Here is a 22,460-nt window from a genome sequence, read left to right on the forward strand (position 1 = left end):
ACCTTCTGTGAATTGTTCTAAAGGCAGTGAAATTGGTACCTACAGTGATTGTAGCGGTTTCTAGTACAGCTATTATGACACTAAGCAAGATTGCAACACTTCTTAAACTGAAATAGTTCAGCTACTACATGCAGCCTAGAAACAGATTTCTGTTGTCTGATAAACTGACGGTTTAGTATATGAAATATAACCAGTTTTTCCATTAAATATATTTTGACAGATTAGATCTCTGACAATGAAGCCTTTTACTGCATATCCTTCTGGGTTTATCGTATTCCTGTTTGCCTTGCTGCAGAGGAGCCATGGGCAATGCAAAGAAGCAGCTAAAAAATCAGAGATGAATCTTGGTGTAAAATATGATCTTCCTAACTTCATTGCAGACACACCAATTCAGAATGTAGTTTTATACAAGCATCATGTTTATATTGGAGCAGTCAATAAGATTTACGTACTAAACGAAACTCTCCAGAACATTTCTGTGTACAAGACTGGGCCTGTTTTGGAGAACCCTGACTGTGCACCATGTGAAGACTGCCGAGATAAAGCCAATTTATCTAACAGCATATGGAAGGATAACGTCAACATGGCACTGCTTTTAGAAACTTATTATGATGATCAACTCATTAGCTGTGGTAGTGTGTCCGGAGGCATCTGCCACCGTCACATCATTCACCCTGACAACCCTGCTGACATTGAAAGCGAGGTGCACTGCATGTACTCACCCCAGGCAGATGGAGAAGCAGATAACTGTCCTGATTGTGTTGTTAGCACTTTAGGAACCAAAGTTTTGGTGACTGAAAAGGACAGGTTTGTCAACTTTTTTGTTGGAAATACTGTGACATCTACATTTCAACCTCCCCATGTGCTGCATTCAGTATCAGTTAGAAGATTAAAAGAAACGCAGGACGGTTTTGAGTTTCTCACAGATCAGTCTTATATAGATATCCTCCCTCAGTTCCGTGACTCGTATCCTATTAGGTATGTCCATGCCTTTGAAAATGATCACTTTGTCTATTTTTTGACTGTACAGAGAGAAACTCTTGACTCACAATCTTTTCACACTAGAATTATTCGCTTCTGCACTTTAGACTCAGAGATGCGTTCCTACATGGAAATGCCTCTTGAGTGCATTTTTACTGAAAAGCGAAGGAAGAGGTCCATCCGAAAGGAGGTATTCAACATTTTGCAAGCTGCCTACGTAAGCAAGCCTGGTGCAGCTCTAGCACACGAAATGGGCCTTGGGCTCAACGATGATATCCTCTATGGTGTTTTTGCACAAAGCAAACCAGACTCTTCTGAACCAACCAACCGATCTGCTGTCTGCGCCATCTCTGTGCGAACCATCAATGAGTTCTTCAACAAGATTGTTGACAAGCAGAACATGAAATGCCTCCAACACTTTTATGGGAAAGAGAGCAAATACTGCTTGAACAGGGTAAGTGATAATTTATTTGTTACATTTTGGGACTTTTGTTCTCTCTTTGCCTATTCCATTGCCAAGTATCCATCCCTTCAGTTTCAGTTACAAAATGTAAGTCCCTGATCATTGCAGATTGCTTAGCATTGCTGTTGATTATCCCTAAAAGGATTAGTTCCTGTAAATTGAGTATAAAAATTGCTGAGGTCCTATGGGGCTAAAAAACATAGGTTTTTGTTTGAGAAACTATGATACAGATAACTGGAACATTTAGGTAGTTATTTTTTTTAATATTTTAAAAAAGTATTGCTAAGCATTCATATTTATGTGCACTGAAGAATCCCTGAAAAACATCTCTTACTTAAAAGCATGTTAATGCTGAATCACTGCCCTTCTCAGAAGAAAATGAAAGAGCTGGTTTGGAATATGGCATGAAGAGCCAGATTGTAATGTAGTTACTCATGCTTGGTACAGAAACAGTTCAACTGACATCAGTTCTCTGCTAGAAAGTGTCAGTGAAATCTGTATCAGAATGAGGGTGGGAGGGTTGCATTTCTGTACACCATGACTTCAGGAGGTTGCTGCTCTCCAACCATATGAAATTCAGTAAGCAGAGGAAGCACAAAAATTTCCCCTTTCCCGTCTGGCCAGTGCCTGTGCTGGTTTTAGGTCTTGTAAAAGAAATACAGAATCTGGGAATTGGGTACTTAGAACAGTTACTTTGGAACATGGAACTTTCAATCATCTGCTTACAAAGCAGGCCCCTAAATATCCTACCTGGGGAACTTTCTGTTCTCCAAGACAAGAAATTTAGAGCTCAAAGGTGGCACACTGTCTTCTACCAGAGGGCCAGAGCCTCTGTGGTGGGGCTCTGCTCAGCCAGTATGAGGCCTGTGTCAGGACAGATCAACAGCTCAACCTGCATTTAGAGGTGTTTGGTATGTGTCATATCCCATTGCTGGGACAGCTCAAAGTGAGAGTGGGAGCCACAGACCCTCTTCACCCCGACTATCACCAGTGTCCCCTTCTGCACAGCTGCTCAGCACAGGGCATCGGGTTAGGATTTTGATGCAATGCCCTGGTTGGAGGTGAGAGTCTGTTTTGTCAAAGAGAAGAGCTGCTCCCCACTGCCAGAGGTGAGACAGGGCAGTCTGGGGAGAAGAACCCATTACAGAGACCCTGTGGCTTCTCCCCAGTAGCAGGAATGCACTCAGAGGGGGTCTGGAGTGGTCTGAGCATAACCACAGCAGCCTTGGCATGTGGGGATGACTGCTTATAGCAGTCTCCAGGTGTTCAACACAGATATAGGTATTGCCAGTGGATGCTGATACAGCAGCCCCAACAGACATAGCATTTCATTCCCTTTTTTTGTGGGAGGAGGACAGGCAATTTGCAGAAACTAAAAACAAGTTAGAAAACATTCAGCACAGTACCTTATCTCTCTTCACTGTGTTATTGCTATCCTAATTTTTCATTTCAGGTAGTAATATCTTCTCTTTTTTTTTAAATTTTTTTTTCACTTCATTTTTAACAAGAACCATTGTCCTTCTCTGAAAGTATTTTATTCTATATTCCTGGGGTATATGATTTGTGAATGACTGTCTTTAAACCTCGTGGCCTTTATCTCATTCTGCTCTTGCCTATACGCACATTTCATAAGGTGATCTCTTCAAAGCAAAGTGTACCATTAAAATATTGACAGTATAATTTGCCGCTTTTCACATGCTGGGAAGTACTTTTGTGTTTCAAAAGCTTTTCCAGAGTCTGCTGCTGCTTTGCATATCAGAATGAATGTCTTGCACTGCCGACATGTTTATTATAGTTGCCTGTTTTCAAGAAATGTCATCAGAGCTCTGATTTCTGCTGCATTAAATTGATAAAGGGAAAAATGTTTCTATGATTTCTTGTGATTCTTTTAAATGGCATAAAGACAGTCAGAAATCTTTGTCCTGATTGTTTGCTTAACACTGAAATATCAAGACTCTCAAGCTTTGCTGTACCATTTCCTTTGCCTTATTCCAGCGGGCTCATTAAGGCTCCAGTAAAAAGTGTTCTTTGAGGTTTTTCAGGTTTCAGCTAGCCAAAGAGATTGGCAAGAATTTGCCAACCATCTTTCGTACACCTGTTTTTCTCTGGTGTGTAAAGTAGACCTGAAGGGTTGGAATGTGGAGGAAGCGAAGGAGCAGGCAGAAGAAGGAAGGCGTGTCATTTCTTATGCTTGGCCCAAAAATGTCAAATCTGGTCTTTCCTGATCCTGCTGGAGATTAAATAATAATTAATAAAAAAAGATTCTCAAACACCCCAACTCTTCTTAGGCCCTTCTTTGTACATTGTAAAAGTGTACATGAGGGCATAAAACATTTTCCCCCTTTTTGTAAGTCACCTTCAACTTAAAAGAAAGCTTTTATAAAATCTGAGAGTTTGTCACAGTTTATTGTTGCGAAGTTCAAAACTTGTTTTTTGTAATGTAGCCAAGATGATCTTTCTCTTTGATGTCAAGAGAATAAAACCACAGATCACTCATGCAAGTAAAAGTCACTGACCACTGCATAATTAAGTCATAGGACAGTGAAAACAGTCCAGCAGTGAATATGGTATACCACTAACTTCAATATTAAAAAGAAAAATGAGCCTCTAGCACTCTTTGCAAGGAAATGCTCTCTGATAATTTACAGTTAGAGTCTGATTGATGAAAGCTATTTCATGTTATCAAAAAAAGTCCCATAAGACAATTGTACATAATTTTGTTTGACTTCAGGTAGTCCATCTTTTTAAGTGGCTGTCCCTCAGGACTGTTTCATCTGAGGCTTCTGAAGGTAGAATTAGATCAAAATAAACCTGAATGACAAATCCAAAACACTTCCTCAAATTTTTCTTCTCAGATTTAAAGCAAAAATAAGAAAAACTTCCACTCATCTTGATGTATTAGGCAAAATTTGTTCTGTTTTGGCCTTGTTTTCTAAAGGAATGAAGTTTATATGGTCATGCTATTTTAGGTCTGTCTTTCTGTTAGTTGTCCTTACAGCCTCAGCAATAAGAAATCTTAAAAATGTGAATTCAGGTGTGAATCCAGAGACAGGTCCCATATAAGCTCAGGCTATGGAAACTGATGAAATTTTAGGATTACCTTTCTAAACATCAGAAGGAGTCACAAGGAAGGTATTGCCCACCCATGGGAATAGTCTCCACCAGAGCTTAGTTGAAGAACAAAGTCAACCAACCACAAGATATAAATCCTGACAAAACTGTGCTTCACTTACTCCAGTGCTCATGGAAAACTTCATAAAATCAAAATAAAACATTTCCAGTTGTGTTTAAGTGTAATACATATTAAGCCAAAATCTGGGCTCACTGAATTCAGGGTTAGGAACAGTGAATCCGATGGAGCATCTGATTGATGTCAGACGTACTTCAGCAGAGCTGTGACCAGTTAGTACTGCCTAATAATTTCCTTCAGGGAAGAGCTGGCTAACTCTTAAATGACAGCAAGATGGAAACAGAACTGGCTTTGAATTAAAAGAAAAATTGGGAGTAATAGTAAGGAGGTTTTATTGCTTGAGTCAGGACAAAGATATCTGAGAGCTAGCTGCTGTGGGGGGTTTTGAATCACTGTTCAGCAATCTCCCACTACAAAGAGAAAACTGGATGTAGTCTTGAAGCAAAGTTTATTTGGTCAGTTAGTCATTATCAGCCCCAGTGTGGTATCCTCAAAGCAGAGGTGTGCTTAGATGAGGAAAGGAATGCTTCTTACTTCATTTGCAGACATAGTCCAGTAGTGTGCATCTTTACCATGTATTAAATGGGATTTTTCAAGTGAGGAAGATGAGTTGATTTTAGCTTTGGCAATCTCAACTATACATTTCAGTTGTCATTAGACAGATCAGGATCTTACAGGCTTTTTTTTGTCCTTTCTGCATCTCTTATATGATAAACAATAAATAATATGGTAAGCCAGATTACCTGACTTTAATCATTATGGACTTACATGATAAAACACCTCTAATGATGAAGTCCAAATTCAGCTCTGTAAAGATCTTATGTCTTTGTTTTTTCTATAGGTAAGTTCAGGTGAAGGCCTAAAATACTTAGCTCTTAAAGGAAAAGAGAAGTCACAGACAGGCTTTTGCCGCCATGCTCCCAGAAAGTGTCATAAAGCAAGACAAACTGGCCACAATTCCTGTTAAATGAAAGTCACAAACAGTTGGAAAACACGAAAGGAAAACAGAAGATCACCAAAACAAAAAATAAAGGGAGGGTAAAATAAACATATGGTGATGCTTCTTTATTACAATTACACACATGACAGACGAGTAAAATTAGGTTATGCTTATATTGTAATGGAAGAAAATAATTGCTGCCTTCTATCAGGAAACCGCAAAGGCACTTATTGATCTATCATCTTAAGGCTTTGTCTAAGAATATTTAATAAAATAAACAGAGACACATAACTCTTTTGAGGCCCTGTAACTATAATATTTCACACCATTTGGCATAAAATTTTGTCAGTTTTAAAAATAGCAGCACATATCTCTGATTAAAATGGGTTGTTGTAAATTACTTAGGTAGTCTCACAGCATGGAGATGTTTTTATATTGCAAGTAGAATGTGACTGAATATTTTCCCTAAAAGTCAGATACCAGAATCCATTAGATTTTTCGGGTCCTTTATTCCTCTGGAAATGCTATATCAGATGGCATACAGCACTCTGCCTGGGCATGAAATCTGTTCCCATTTGTATGCAAGTTCCTCTGTGGGGTTCTGACATCTCAGAACAATAAATGAGGAGGGCAGAATGATGGGCAGAGTGCACTGGCACCCTTTAAGACATGCTAAACCCTAGTAACAAGGGGATAGGCTGCATCCTGTTCTGCTCTCGCTGCATGTCTGCTGTGAGTCCTGGCAGTACTGAGGGTCTCTGCTGTGCCTGTACCCAGTGGAGGGCAGGCAGGGTGTTCTCACCAGCCGGCTCCCCTCCACCTTTAAGTACATGGCCACCTACCCATATGGCCATGGAAAACCTGACTGGGGCAAACAGCCAGGCATAAGGGATTGCAGGGAGAGTCTGGTCTCCAGTTGAACTGCATGGGAGAGACACAAGTATGAGTGTGTAGGGGTGAGGTATGAGCATGGCTGTGGTGCTGGGTAAGGTTATCTCAGGCTGAATCAGATTTAGCAAACACTTGGCTACAGAGGTAATGGCTGATCCATTTCTGGGACTGACCACATGGACACCCACATGAGGGACAGGACAAGGAAAAAGGCAGGTCAGGGAGTTCTTTCAGAAAGTACCAGACCACCCTGAGTGGTAGGTACCTGTGCAGACTCTTCCAAGCCCCAGGAGCTGTGGAGTTTGGGGGCTAACCTCTCAGTCACCAATGGCTGCAAAAACTACAGTTTTCCTTCTCCTGGTGTCCAGTTAGTGACCTGTCTTTCCTTGCTTCACCATGCTGCATGGCGTTTTATCATCTTCTTGATGAAAGCTGGATTTCTCTGTGAAAAAGTAGTATCCATTAAACTACCATTTTCTGCAAAGGGCATAGCTTTATCAGCCAGAGTTACTAATAATGTTCCATTTCCAGACTTTTTAATCAAATTGTTCCACTGAAGGCAGGTTTCCCTATTGGTTATTAGTGTGGAAAAGTGACTCTGCTGCTTTCCTCTGGAATTGCACAGAAATCATTTCAGGCAGAAAGTAATTTTAATTTTGTTAAAATTAATATCTGGTCATGTGGTTTTTATGTCTCAGTTTCTGAAGGCCCTTAAATAAATCTAAAGACTAGAACTGGACAAAGTATAATTTTCTTAGCCTATGTAGCTTTGCAAATTAGAAAAATTCTACAGCCTCACAAAAAGAGATGTCCAAAATGTATGCTAGTAGTTATATAATACCAAGGACACTACCTGAAGATGTATAATATACAGATTTGAGCCGCTTTTCCTGGGTTCAAACCAAATTCTAAGACTCCTTAATCCCTGATTAAGTTCACTTCAAAGCTGCTGATGACTATTCTGCAATGGGACCATCTCAGCCCCTTCTGAAAGATCTGCTTGGATTTCTTTAAGCACATTTCCAAGTTCCAGAGAAAGAGAAGCTGATTATGCAGTGCGCTGTGTGCAGATCTAAGTCCTGGATTCAACCCACCTTGCTTTGGCAGGTGGTTGACACATCTAAGCAAGCAATGAATTTTCCTCGTGTTCTGCTGCCAAACAATGAAGAGACGCATAAGTCCTGACAAAGCAGACATCTGCCTTTCAGCTCACTCAGCACCCACCTTGCCTCAGCAGTTTTCTACTTACTCTACTTATTGTGACTCAGGACCACATCTGGCCATCATTATTGCTCACTAAAGCAACAGTAGGTAATTACTATCCAGGAGAGAGCTGTGTTACTCAAACTTTCTAGGTGGCATGTGGGTTTCTGATCTCAGACAGCTTTTGCATGAGACTGGAATTACTCCTCATTTCCAAACATACAAGTAAAACCAGAATCAAATCCCACAGTAAATTAAAAAAAAAAAAAAAATAATGCTGAGGCAGAAGATCCATGGCATAAATGGTTCAGAAACCAAGTGTAAGCCTCATGAAATTATTACTTGCACTGTCTACAGGGTATGTGAAAACAAAGAAATGCTATGATCTTGCAGGAAGTGATAACGACAGCTTAATTTTCTTAAGGCAGATGTCACCTGCTTTTATACGCAGCCTGTGGAAATTAGGGCAGATTGCATGATTTTCTTCTAGTTTCTTGAATTCTTTCTATCCCACACATGTCTTGCACCACTGTTTTGGCTAGACATTCAGTTGTTGTGCAATGTTTTGCTGGAATAAGGGTCTCCACACTCAGCATTATCTTTGGATAGCTGGTCTAGATGGAATTCCCAGCTTTTCTATTTTACCACAGCTTTCATGTCAGTAAGGACTTCTATGAAAAATGCACCTAATAGACACTACAAATGTACAGCAAAACTGCTTTCATCAGCACAATCTCTCCAATGCATTACTTTATTTCTTAAAAAATGTGTAATTAGTCAACACCTCTTCTTTGATAATCTGTATACTGAGTTAAATGCTAAATTAATATAAAGGAAATCAGCAAAACACAAAGATTACTTAGGTCCATTTTGTCTGCTGAATCAATAGGATTTACTTAGTGCTAATGCACTAACCAGATTATGAGAACTAATGCAGTACTGTTCAATGACAAAAGCAAATAACTCTTTGAATGATCTTGACAAAAGAACATGAAATCATCTTAATTTGTATTAACTAATTACATTTAACATAGATGTTTTTTTACCTATTTCCTTAAGTGGAGCTTCAGTACAGTGATTTCCCCATCTCATTTTAGTAGTAGGTCATAGCAACAAGTATTAAGAGCTACTGAAATGATATTGTGTAAAATTTACACTGATGGAGTTATTTTAAAAAATTTACTCTGAGAAAGGAACATGCTTTCTCTGTATTCCATGTAAAAATCTTCGAATTGCCTTCAAATACATGAGGAGTATTGGAAGAGGGGAAAGGAAGAAGAGAGAAACATTTCTTTGTTTAAAACAAAAAGAGGAAGAAACTCTTTTACCTTTTAGAGTAAAGCTTCATTTGCCTCAACAGAAGTTCTTAGAAACAGAGAACCCAGTCCCCTGTCCCAGACATGTTCTGTCCTGCATGAACACTGGACTGAGTTCACAGCACCCACACACCCTCAAGGTGTTGTTCATCAGTCAAGAAGAAACCAGAATCACTGTGTCTCTGCTCCTATGGGAACTGTTTAGCACATGAATTGGTTTCCACTGGCAAAATTGTGCCCTTCAATATGATTAATTTTTCCCTTCCTTAGGATTACAAGAATCATAATTACCATGATGATGATCAAGTCATTCTCGTCCTCAGACAACTACCTGGCTTCACTGAATTATTTGGGCCAGAATTGCATTCTTGTGTTTTCAACAGAGAGAAGCAGTGATCAAATGCACTTCTCACCTGAAGATAAATAATGCAAACTACCCAGAAAATTAAGGTGTATCAAGAACAGCAAAGTTACATTGGCTGAAAATACATGGAAATATTTAGAGAGGAAAATATGATAAGGTTCTTCTGTGTTCCTCATGGTTACTTTTCCTGTTTAGAATCTGTTGTACATGTAAATTCTTCACCATTGTGTGTTTGATTCCAACAGGACCCACTCTGAAAACTGTAGTTTGATTATTCATCTTAATTCACTGACTTCCACAAGAGAAAAGACAAGGAACTTATACACTCTCATAGGTTTTAATGGTCTTGGTAACCAATTTGTTATGTAGAATCACCTTTTCATTCAGAAACTCTACAATAGTTTCTTTGGAAAAAGATTTTTGCCATTTGCAGACATCTGGATCCAGGTCATTTAACAATAGCTTATTTCTCCCTACTCCATGTTATGCCACAGACCTCAAGGGTCTTTTCCAACCTAAGGGATTCTTCAGCTCTATGAAAGGAGAAATGCTGTTGGCTCTTGTAGGTGACCACTTCTCTTGAGGGAGAATCCCAGAGTTCCCAATAGCAGAAAAAAATGTTGATATTTAGAATTCTGGTTCTTGACAGCCAGCAAGTTAAAAGTCATATAAACAAACCAGCAGGAAATAAAACTCATGCATATTCCTACTTTCATTGAGCTTTACATCATGACTGCACTATTTTATGATTGGCACTAGGAAATATTACCTAGTTACTTTCAGACCATTTCTCCAATTTGTCAAATTAAATTTTAATTTTAATGTTGTCCTCCAAGTGGCTCACAAGACAGTATGAAATGTTCTGCAGTGATTAAGTCATTGATCTCCAGTTTATTCAAGACATTAAACATAATATCAAGATATTATACATAATATCACTTTCTATATGAGCACTGCACTTAACTAAGAGCAGGTTTTGACTAGCTCTAGAAGAATGAGCCTGGAGGAATGTTTCTCCAATTTGCAGTCACTGCAAATTAGAGAAAAGCTCACAAAATATATTTGGATTTTTGTTTTTTCATGGTTATAGTATTCAGACCAGAGACTAGACTTTTGGAACATTTTTCTGACACTGACCTAACCAGGTATTTTTCTGAGATTTTTCACAAGTTTTTGTAAGAATTCCTTCCCCGCTTTGCACTTTTGGCTTCAAATATGCAACTCTGTCTGAAACATTTTATTTTTATGCTTACTGAATATGACATATAAACCATCAGTTAACTGCAAAACAGTGACAGCTCCTGATAGCTCAGCTCAATGATGTCTAGAGACATTTTTGGCATGTTTGTCTTCTGTGGACCAAATCAGTGGTAAATTGCAGAACACCACAGCTTCCCTTATGAACAAATAAGATAACATTAACTATCTTCTGTCCTTCTGGACACAGCTGTAAGGCAGGGCTTGCTCACACCTCACTGCATTCCAGCAGCACACCTGTGCCAGCTTAACAGGAACAAAGCCGTCTCTGTGAATCACAGGCACAATTGGCACCTCTTGTCCTACAAGAGAAGCAATGTAGCTGAACCCAGGCACTTACCCATGCTCTAATTGTCCATTTCAATAGTTGTGTGATTTCTCAGTGGAACTTGGCATGATATCCAGAGTGCATCGTCTGACATCAGTTATTTTTCCACATTGACGGCCAAATGGATAGTTATGTGTATACTGGGAGGGAGGGAGGAAGAGAGAACCAGACTTAAAAGTGTTAATTTAAAGCAGCATGTTTCACAAAGTTTTCCCTGTTATCAATCTTCCTTTAGTTTTCTAAGTAACCTTTTAATCTCTACATTTCTACTCAAAGATCAAAGGCTTCCCATTTCTTGAACAGCCAACCCTACATTATGGTTAATCCATGAAGTGCCAGGTTTTTTAAGAACCATATGTGTAACAATCTGCAGGTTCTTCAGTAGATAGACAAAATTATGGCATCTGTGAAGAAGGCTGAGCTGACTTTGTGGCTAGCTGACTTTGGAGAATCTAAGAAAGTGTCAGGGTAAATAGGAAAATCTGACCACTTTTTCCGAAGAGCTTGAACAGGGTTTCATGAGGCAGCATGTTAAGATGTTTGAATTGTGCTGAAATGACTATGTAGGATGAAGTACTTTAAGTTTAGCACAGAAACATCTCTCTGCAAAGTCTTTGCTTATGGAAAAAAGCAGTTACAGGAAAGAGCAAAGATCCCATGTTGGGGGAGGGTAAAATCAGAAATCTGCCTTATTTCAAAAAGCATGAAAACTGTACATCTTTCTGCACTTGAACTATTCATACTCATTGTATGAGTAATCTGCACAGATGTTTCAGAAATACTTTTACACTGGGTAGGATATGAGTGCCACAGAGTACAGCTTTTCGCTTGTTTGATGGCCAAAACAAAGAAAAGCCAAACTTGCCCACTGATGATTTAACCCAGTCAAATACTGGGTTAAAAAAAATAAAGTGTGTTCAATGTTCCTAGTTCAAAGTATTAGTTCAATTCCTGCTGAAAAAAATACACTGTATATTAGCAGTTAATAAGAAAACTAATACAGTAAAACCTTTAGTATGTGGATAACCAAACTGTTAAGTCACTACTGTACCACATCTAATTTAGAAGCCCTTTTTTTGTATCATTAAGACACTGCACAGAGATGTCAACTGCTCATTTGGTCTGATGTAGGCTTTCACCAAATGCTACAGTAAATTGACAGGGCGCCTTCAGAAAAGCTGGCACCATTGCTGACTGCAACTCCTAGGGACCACAGAAAACCTCACTCACCAGTGCTGTTGCTGGGCTCAGCTCAGAAACTTCACAATTCAACAGCAAAGGGCTGAGCTACTAGGTTGAACATTTCGTTGATAATATTTTCAGTGCCTTGGGTTTCAGTCCAGAATTCACCAGTTAGGCCAACAAAAAATTCTTCATTCATTGCTTTCTTTTTCATACTTTGAGGAAAGACATCTAAATCTAGAAAAGAAGACGATAAAATTTTACTTCTACATGCTCTTTAAGGGTATGATGCAGATCTATTTGACTTAGTAACTAGACTCTTGACTGTCTTGAAAAGGTTTCATTCAAGCTTCTTAAAAGATCTTTTAAAAACATGTTTTTAAAACATATTTTGTGACAAAAAGCAAATCAATTAAAAAAATAGGAGAAGTTAAGCTCACTACTTATTTCAAAAGAGGGAACCACCATAAGATCCTTTATAATCTTCCTAAATGCTTATTCATTAAGTATGTCACAGTGGGAACATGCTACATGACTTCCAAATTTGAAGTGGGTAAAGATAACTTAAGGGATTCCTGATTATTATCCTTATACATAATGTCCCCAAAACAGATTATATAATATCAATAATAATGAAATTATCAGTTAATAGATTACTATTGAATTGTTAGGAGGTTATATTCTTTTTCAGAGATAACTTAAAGTTCATTGTTCAAGACTTTTTCCAATGAAAATTAAAAACATGCAATCTCTATTCCTCAAATGAAAGAGAAAATCCTGTAAATGCAGCTATTATTTTAGTACATTCAAGACATCTAGAGATCAGATGAAATAGTGCATGAGCCATAGATGATTAGTACAATAATCTGAGTAATTATCAAAATCTGTCTTTCCCTTAGTTTCATTTAAACACACAATCAGAAACCTATTTTTCCTAACTTACCTCCTGTTTCTTTCTCTGGCTTCTTCTCCACTTTAGTGTCTTATCTCTGAAAAAAGGTGGTGAAAATAGAGGGAGAAGAATATTGGAAATTGTTATTTTAATGTAAAAAATCACGTTGTTGTTAGAGAATCTTTTTTTTAGGAAACTGTTTCAGAAGTAGGTGTGTCACTGGGCAGGCTCTGCAGTACAAGAATTCTCAGACTTTTGGAGAAGCAGCATTAAAGAAGTCACTGTGAAAAAGGATAGCTTGATAAATGTGCTTATACACGTATCATCTAGTTAAATAAAGACCCTATGTCTTATTCCTGCAGACATGATTTTAAAAGTTAATAGAAACATTCCCATAACATTAAGAAGTTTTTGCCTTCCTCATGGAACATCATAACTGATGAAGCAATTAAGTTTGAAACATCTTAAAATACTTTTGGTCGAATGCATTTGTGCTAAATGACTTCATTCTGACAAAGATCTATTGCTACTCATAAAGACAGTACTCATCTGTACTTCATTTTCAAACAGGCTTTTTCAAGAAATGCTTCGTACTGCAGAGCACAAGATGATGAATATCGCTTAGAAGTTACGACTCCTCTGCAGAGGGTTGACTTGTTCATGGGCCAGTTCAACAGTGTCCTGTTGACTTCGATATCCGTCTTCACCAAAGGGAACCTTACCATTGCTAACCTGGGAACTTCAGAGGGCCGCTTCATGCAGGTAAATATTACCATATTACTACAGTAACTTCACCATAAAAAGCCATACTAGCGTTTAGCAGGATGGTGAAATGGCAGGAGAATTATTACCTCAGTTTAAAAGGGCGTTAGAAAATTGAAATTACCAAATAAAATACAGCTTCTGGAATATAAGTAAAGTGTCTAATAGAACATTCAGTATTTTAAGTGTTTACCTGGAGTTTGTGGTTTGAAACAGTGGTTGAGGCAAATTCTACCATGATCTCCAGCTGTCTTAGTTCACAGAACACTTCTGGTCCATATAAACAAGAGTTCTTTCAGAGAAGACTAAACTGAAATTATGGTCTTGGATAGACATCAGATATGCCTCAACTCCAGCTGGGGCAGAAAGGTCTAAAACAGTGACTGATTATTTAAACAGCTTCAAAAATACACTTCGTATGTATCTACACTCTAGAGGATCAGATTAAATCTATTCAATGTAAAATGCCAAGACAGTTTATAACGTAGAAGCAGGAGCCTCAGCATTAGTTGTTTCTCTATACTGATCCACTCCTCTGGCACCAAATTCCTTGCTAGTGTACCCATAGCTTATGATTCAAAGCTGTAGAATTGAGATTAGCTCCTTCTCCACCTACTTTCAAGTTTCTCTGAATGTGGATTAGATTTTCAGGCTCTTGCTCACTCCTATCTCACTCTGTTCTTTTGGATTACTGTTCTTCCTGTCCTAAAACAAGTTTTTCTTTAAAAAGTGATAAGTCACCCTCCTGAGTAGTCTATCTCCCTCCATTAAGTACATAACTAATCTAGACAGGTAGATTATACTACATGACTTCTTTGTAGGTGACTAATTAAATAGATATAACACATACAAGCAGCAGTCTTTTAAAATCTTGGCAGTCAAAATCAAATACCAGAAGACAAAGACAATATACTTTGAGTTCACCCAACTTACTTCAAGCACTATCATCCTGTAGTAACTTCTTTGGAGAGCTTGGCTCCTCCAGGTGCCAGAGGTCAGCCTGGATGTGCATCTCAGCCTGGATCCTTCTTGCACCCAAGGAGCTGTGTTATTTCAATTTACCAGTACTATTTGTCTTTTAGGAAACTCCCTGAAATATCAACAGCCTTCCAGCCTTCTTGCTCTGTAGGCTATAGAGAGTCATCAAGGTTAATGAGAAGACCATCAGTTGCTGTGCCATTCCAGTTTTCCCATTTCCCATAAGCTTCCATTAGAAAATAGTTGGGCATGTGTATCCTTTAATAGAACTAAGCCTTTCCTTTCTTCTCTCCCTTCCCTTCATTTTCTTGCTACATGCAGTGCATAGGGTTATATATTGTTCTCAGTATATGCACCCTGTCTGGATAAAGGGAATCCTATGCCTCCAGTCTTCTGCTCAGACTGGACACAGAACCAGCTGCATAATACAAATTCTGTAATGTTTCTACAGGCAAAGAGTTCAAAGTGATTTGCCACAAAGGACAGATGAAAAAGTAGAGAAAATCATGTTTCACTTCCCCCCCCTCCCCACCGCCAAAAAAAATTAACAAAACTTTCAATGGCGACCCTGCCAGTTTTATCTTAATTTCCCATGATGACCTTGGTAAATTTAAGCTGCAGTTCGTCTTCTGTGCACAAAAGGCAAATGCTAAGAGCTACACACTGAGCATGGGCCCAAACTGCACTCTGTTCTTGGAAGCAGATAGTGATTCACACAGCGAAATGAGCAATTTGTTTAACCTTTCTGAACTAATTTCCTTATCTACAAAATACAATTAATAACAACTACTCTCTTACTCCCAGCATTACTTCTGGGCTGTCACAAAGCTTTTAGGAAGGTTAGGTAGAAAGCACAAGGGAGCATTATTTTTATTTATAATGTTCTTTAAATTATTCATTCAAATCCTGCAGCACACACTTCATTCAGATGTTTGCCCAACTCAAGGAACAATTAAATATTTCCAGAATACATTTCCCATTCCAGGTTCAGTTACAGATCAGAAGAAAAGGCTATTGTGTAAACTGCACATGGCCATTAGCAGAAATATTCTCATCATTGAATCAGACTGGCTTCAGCTACAGGGGGAAGTCAGCATTGGGCTCATATTGTACTAAATCAGAGCTCTTTCTTTGAGGGTTGGGTGCAGCTAGCAGGAGAATAAGCATACTGACTACCTTTAATGATACTACCTCCAAATAAAAGGTTAATTTTATTTGTTTTGTCTTTAAATGATTTTGGAAGGGATACCGGATCTGTAGGATACAGAAAACACTGATTTTTTTCAGATTTGAATGTCCTCTTACTTTTTTTTTTTCTCTAATAGTGATCTAGGAGCTCTTTCAAACATGGTCATTAGGAAATGCCCAACTAAAGTAGATTTGTAGTGTTTCTATGGAAATATAGCTATTAACAGCAATGAGATTTAGATCATTAAAAATTAAGCTATTATATGACCATTACTGAAGTAAAATGGGTAAAAAAATCAGGATAATCTAACAATGGCTTAATTCATCAAAAAGATATCCCCAAAGACTTACACATATTTTTAGCAAAGAAATGTAATGTTCTTTTTTGTTTCATTCACAAAACTGTTGGAATATATCACAAAGAATCCTCAGCTCTTCACTTATGCATCTCACTTTTGCACAGTCATTTGCACTGATTTTTTTAGGTCTTTGTACAACCAAATACTGAATTTTCCTGTGCAATCTCCTTGTAACTTGTAGCTATTCAAAGCTGACTTCAGACACAGGCATGCTTTCAGAGAAAATTAGTTACAAAATTCTACCTATCAGGGAACCTGTTTTAAAACTGGTTGTAATGTGTTAGTATTTTGAGAACATACTATCATGCCAAGTATATTTAAAAGCAAAAGAAAAAAATACTAATATATAGCTTTTTATATTTAGAAAATCAGTTCAGCCCTTCAAGAGCACCCAGTTCATCTTGTATCTTCTTTGAAATACCAAACCTTAATGTATTTAGACAATTTGGTTTCTGATATATATATATATATATATATATATATATATATATATTTCAGTACTAGCAGCCATCCATGAGATTAAAAGCAGTAGTAATACAGTAGCTCTGTCTTTGACAACAGCACCCTGAAGTGTCCAGGTATGCATCAATTTGGTGAAAGTAATGCACATTTGAATCACATTTTTTCTATATTAATTTAGGGTTTCTTTTAGTTGTTATGAAACACTTTGTGGGGGGAGCAGGGGGGTACTTTTGAAAATTTGGTGATCTTGCATTTAAACTGAGTTGAAGCTCCGAGCCTGCGCTGTGGAAGCCAATAGGTGCAGCAGCAAGCTATTGAACCTGAGAGAAATTTATTTGAAAATGTTTCTCATATATGCCCATTATACTTGCTTATACTTGATCAGCAGCCAACCACTTGTGTCTGTCTTTTTTTTCTTTCCTCTTTCCTGTCATCTTTCCATCTCCTTTTGTTTTTCTTCTACGCATCACTTTCTACCTTTCTGCATTCCTCTTGTCTCCAACTCTATCTCCATCTATTTTTATCTCTTTATCTCATGGCTATAGCACAGCATTGCTGCAAAATTCAACAGAATTAAGATGTATGTTTTTCCTTCTGTAGGTGATGGTTACCAGATTCTGGGGTTTTGATGTATTTACAGATTTATCACAATCAATAGTTCCTAACTTTACAAGTGATTCCCCCAAAGCTTACAGCATTGCCCATCAGAATTGCTAATAACCCAAGTCAGAACATAGCCCACATTTTACTTACTTAAAAAAAGCTTTCTAAAGAACCAGTAATAATCAGAATGCAAAAGCAGGTATGTTTTATCTAACCAAGGAATACTTACCTGTTGTTGTCTGCTTTTAGTTTGATAGAATAGAATTATTCACTTGAACAGCTTTGGAAAGCACTAATACTGGAAAGTAAATATAGCCTCTTTCACTAAATGTTTATTTTTTTTCAGCCAAAATCTGGAACTAAAATAAAATCAATCTGGATGGTCCAAATTCAGAAGATGCATGTGTTCTTCTAAGGAGGATAATTAGGGCCACGAGGCGAATTCCAGATCTCTCCTGAAAAGCACTGCAGCCCATTCACATACTGAGCATGTTTTGGCTGCCTCAGAAATGTCAAATCTGTATTTGACCATGAATAGATTGGAGTTTGTAGTTTACTAAGTATTGTGGAGTTTCTGTTACAAAACAGACCAGTAATAATTTTTCTAAGACAGCTGACATGCATGAGACAGAAAAGAAAAATGGTTTTACTTCCTTCCTAAGCTGGAGCCTGACAACAAACTTTTTTTTTTTCCCTTCTCTTTTTTTTTTTTTTCTCTGCTGAGAAGTTGCAGCTGTTTCAGCCTTTCTTATTGTGCTTGTTTTCAGACTGTGACTGGGAACACAGACTGTAACTACAGCTGTTGGGTGCAAAGTGAATCAGGTATTTCACAGTGGTTATTTGATTAGAAAACAGCACCCAGTCACACTGCTATAGTTGAGGGAATCAGATTTTCAGCTGGTGTAAAACAGTCTTACTCTGCTCAAACCAAGCTACTCTGAGAATACAGAGTATTCACAACTCTCTTCACAACTGGAAAAAGACACTTATATTACCAGCCAGTATTTTGGGAAATTAGAGTTTTGAAAAACTATAATTTTGTGAAAAAAAAAAAAAAAACACTCCATGATATATTGAGATAAAATATCTTTTTTTGTTTTTAAGGCGTTTTGGGTTTTTTCTACCTAAAACTGGCATTATTTCAGAGAGTGTTTTTAGAGTGATGATGAAATGAGTTCTTCAGGAAGGGGAAATCTTTGTGGTAGCTCTGGGAAGTGGGAACGTCTACCAAGATTTATTCTTAAAAGCTCACATTTGGTCTGGCCATAACATGAACAAGAGATCGATGCCCTTGACATAGCAGAGGCTGGATTTCAGCCTGAGAGTATGTTTGGAAGCAGAATAGTGCACGTGCCCCCACACTTGACGCTGGCCTCAGCAACATAGCACCCCAGCAAAAGCACCACAACTGCTTGTTGGTGACCTTCTTGAGGAAGAGGGGACTAGAGAAGTTTTTGCTGTATGTTTTGCAGCTACAATGGGCAACCACTCTCAATAGATGCAATTTTGGCTGCAGGGCCACCTCATCCTTCTGATTATGCCAGGGAAACTCAGTGCACAGTGGGGCAGTAGTAGTACCAAATGAGGGACCCCACCACGGGCCCTCTCATCTTCATGGTTCAGTGGGACATTCATCCATCCTGTTGCTTCTGGAGATGAGGAAAGGGTCTTCCCATGGGCATATATAGACTCTTTGAGGTGCCATCAGCCACCTGCTGGCTGTAGTCCTGTCCCATCTGGCTGAATGTGAGCCAGCTCTAGCTGAAAAGCCAAGCATTAGCAAACCATGGTAATGCGCTGTCATGTCTGAACAGATTCTGGACAGAAAATGGCTTTGGGCACAAAAATCAAAGTGTGATGGTACAGATAGGCCCTGCTGAAGTACTGCACACCAGGCAACAGGCCACTCATCCTCCCAGGAGGTTCTCTGCACTTGTTAGACATGCAACAGTACAGATTAATGTAAGCCTTATTCTAGAACCATTATATCCCAGTATTTTTAACCAGACTTTTTGCTACGAAAGGTTGTATGCGGTTGTAATGAAGGTTCAAGGAGCAGAATTCTGGCAGGGGCTAAGATGCATAAGGGAGAGGTATGAGGCAAGTAAAAGCACACAGTCATACCTTTCTCAGTGCCCTCCAGATTCTGGCACTTAGTGACCCAGAGATACTCTGAGCTGGAAATTGCACCCGTATTTGTCACTTAATAGTAATTTATGGACTCCTTTCTCTTCAATTTTATTGCTGTTTTTTAAATTCATTTTTGTTTTCTCTTCTGTGGTATGCTGTGACAATGACTTTCATAATTTTATTCTGCTTTGAATGATAAAGAGCTTTTGGGGTTTTCCTTTACCTGCTGCCTTATCATTTCTTTTGTTGCCTTTGATTCTGTCTGATGAGGTATAGGAATGGGGCACTCAAAAATCAGTGGTTTGGGAAATTCTCACACACTAAGCACAAATTTGTTGTCTTTCACATCCAAGTAGACAGAACACTTGATAAACACACTCATTTCCCAGGAATACTTATGATTAAAAACAAACACCACAACCAAACTTTAACACATCTCATTTCCCCAAAAAGAGAGAACTTAGCATGTGTTGTAGCTGTTTTCATAGACTACATGCCAGGGAACATAATGTGTGCTACAGAAATCAGTGAAAAAAAACCATCACATCTGCTTTTTATTTGTAACTGCATTCAAGGATTGGGAAAATTTGTCCCAGAATTCAGCAAGAGAGCCAAGTCTTCAACATTGCTCGCCTCTTGCAAACAGCAAAGCAGCAAGACCTCACCACTCCAGGAATCAAGACTCAGAGCCATGGTGCCTGTCAGCAAAATGAGTTGACACAGAGCAATGAAATTCAGAGCTTTGCATCTTTCACTATGCTCAGCCAAATCCAGTTTATACTGTAGTGTACTAGAAGCCACATGCACCTTTGAATTTATCAAATTCCTCTTGATCCAGTTCCTGTCCCTCTAGGCAAATGCCATTGTGATAAAACCCACCTGTGCAAGTGGCACGCCATATTGCAGTTGAAGCAAGTGCAAGAAGGTCAAGAAATACATGAGCATGGACTTTAAACCCTACAGAGCCTGGAGAAGGAAAGAGTGATGGGATGCCCATGGAGTCAATGCAAAGGCTGTCCTCAGTGCCCACTGTTGTTCTATCTCAGTGGCCCAGCAATTCATCTGGCTTTTCAATACTGGCAGTCTGACCTGTTTAAGGCTGCTAAATTCAGACTGTGCACACAAGCATTTGTAGGAATGTGAGTAGCTGCAATCCTTCCATCTTTAAGCCAAGAGAAAACTGTGGCAAACTCTTGATAAAGTAGCATTTTCATATTGGTAGCTCAGCTTTTGGCATTTATGATAGCAAGTTTTTCTGTGGTAAAGAATGTATCTTGATTCTCCCAGGGGAAAAAAAGGTATCAAACACTGCATAATGCAAAATCCATGTAGCCAAATTAAAATTAACACCTGGTGCTGAATAACTGGTTTGAGAGCACATATGTTTTAATATTCAGTTTGAGTAGAAAAGCTTACACTCTTCAGAAGAGATCCATTATATTCTTCATGGATTAGAATGATATACAGCATTTAGAGAGCTACATATGTGCCCTTTGCAAGGCTAGGCTGCATATCCCAGGGCATTTGAGGCGCTGCACAATATAGTTAACCCTGAGCCTATCTCTGCTGGATAATGGCATACACCTGCCAGACATCTAGGGAAAAATAACAATATGATACTTAGACTGGATTCCTTTTAGAAGGCCTCTCATTTTTGCAAAGATATTTCAACATGTAGACAGTAACATTTGTAATTCAATCCTGCTGACTAGCAGAACTGAGCATCAGAATGATTTTTAAAATAAGCTGTTGCATGCTGATTTTTAACTCAAGTTATTACAGTCTTAATTTGCCATATTACAGACAAACCTAGACTCAAGTCTTCATGTTTAACATTAATACTAGCTGATGGCAATGAAATAATATTTAAATTAATGATTTTAATGTTCATGGACCTAAGTGATCACTGACTTCAGTATAAAGAATACATTAATATATTCATTAATTAATTGACTGTTGGCTGTTATCTTCATAGAAGTATTTCATGGAAGTAGTCTGAGCTATGCTGGAAGAAAATTGTTTTCTTCTAAATGGAGAGAAATAAATATTGTGTTTGTCATAGTTACTGCTATTGAACATGATTCTCAAAAGATATCAGAACAGCCACACATTTAAATGAAGGGTCCATCTAGTTCAGTGCTCTGTCTCCAGTGGTATTGACCAGTGAATGCCTAGTGACCCAGACACACATCGCTACCTTCTGCTTCAAGTCTCCAACTATTTTATTTTCTGGGAATTTCCTGAGCTATTGATTTTTGTCTGTTTAGCTCTTTTCATGTACCCGTGGAGTTTCCCTTTGAATATGCATTTCTCTTGCATTCTCATCCTTTGGCAGGGAGTACCATAGGTCATCAGATATTGCTAGGATGTCATATTCTTTTGTTTCCCTTGAACCCAAGTCTTGTTTTTGTCTTTTGGTGGTGTTTAGAATTTTTATTATAATTAAATCATGGAATAATAGAATCATGTAGGACTGGAAACACCTCTAGTATCGAGTCCAACTATTAACCTAACACTGCCAAATCCACAACTAAACAATGCCCTTAAGTGTCACTTCTACATGTCTTTTTGAGTCACCAGAGACTCAAACACTTCTCTGGGCAGCCTGTTTCACTGCTTGACAGCCCTTTTAGTGAAGAAATGTTCTGTAAAATATAATGTAAACCTCCCCTGGTGCAACTTGAGGCCATTTCTTTTTTTCCTATCACTTGTTATTTGGGAGAAGAGACCAACCCCAAGCTAGTTATAGCCCCCTTTTGGGAAGTTGTAGAAGAGAGTATATGGTTGGTCTCTACCCACTCATGATTTTCTATTTCATTTTCATAGAGATTCCACATGTACCATACTCAATCATTGTTCATTACAGCCTTTTGATCATCTCTTTTACTTTCTCTGAGATTTTCCCCTTTTTAACATGCTCTTTTTTGCCAGAAGGCAAGTAGAACTGCACAGAGATTTTAAGTTTCAGGCA

At 38.4% G+C, this 22,460-nt stretch overlaps 1 protein-coding gene across 2 annotated transcripts in view; it reads left to right on the plus strand.

The window, feature by feature from the left end:
- Positions 1–230: 230 nt before the first annotated feature.
- MET (MET proto-oncogene, receptor tyrosine kinase) overlaps positions 231–22,460 on the plus strand; it is a 69,378-nt gene continuing 47,148 nt past the window's right edge. For both annotated transcript variants that reach the window (XM_053942196.1, XM_053942197.1), the window contains exons 1-2: positions 231–1,435; positions 13,578–13,769. In XM_053942196.1, the coding sequence (XP_053798171.1) occupies positions 236–1,435; positions 13,578–13,769 (1,392 nt within the window). In that variant the 5' untranslated portion in view covers positions 231–235. The remainder of the gene's footprint in view (positions 1,436–13,577; positions 13,770–22,460) is intronic.

This window comes from Vidua chalybeata, chromosome 5 (genome assembly GCF_026979565.1).
Source record: "Vidua chalybeata isolate OUT-0048 chromosome 5, bVidCha1 merged haplotype, whole genome shotgun sequence".
Classification (NCBI taxonomy): Eukaryota; Metazoa; Chordata; class Aves; order Passeriformes; family Viduidae; genus Vidua; species Vidua chalybeata.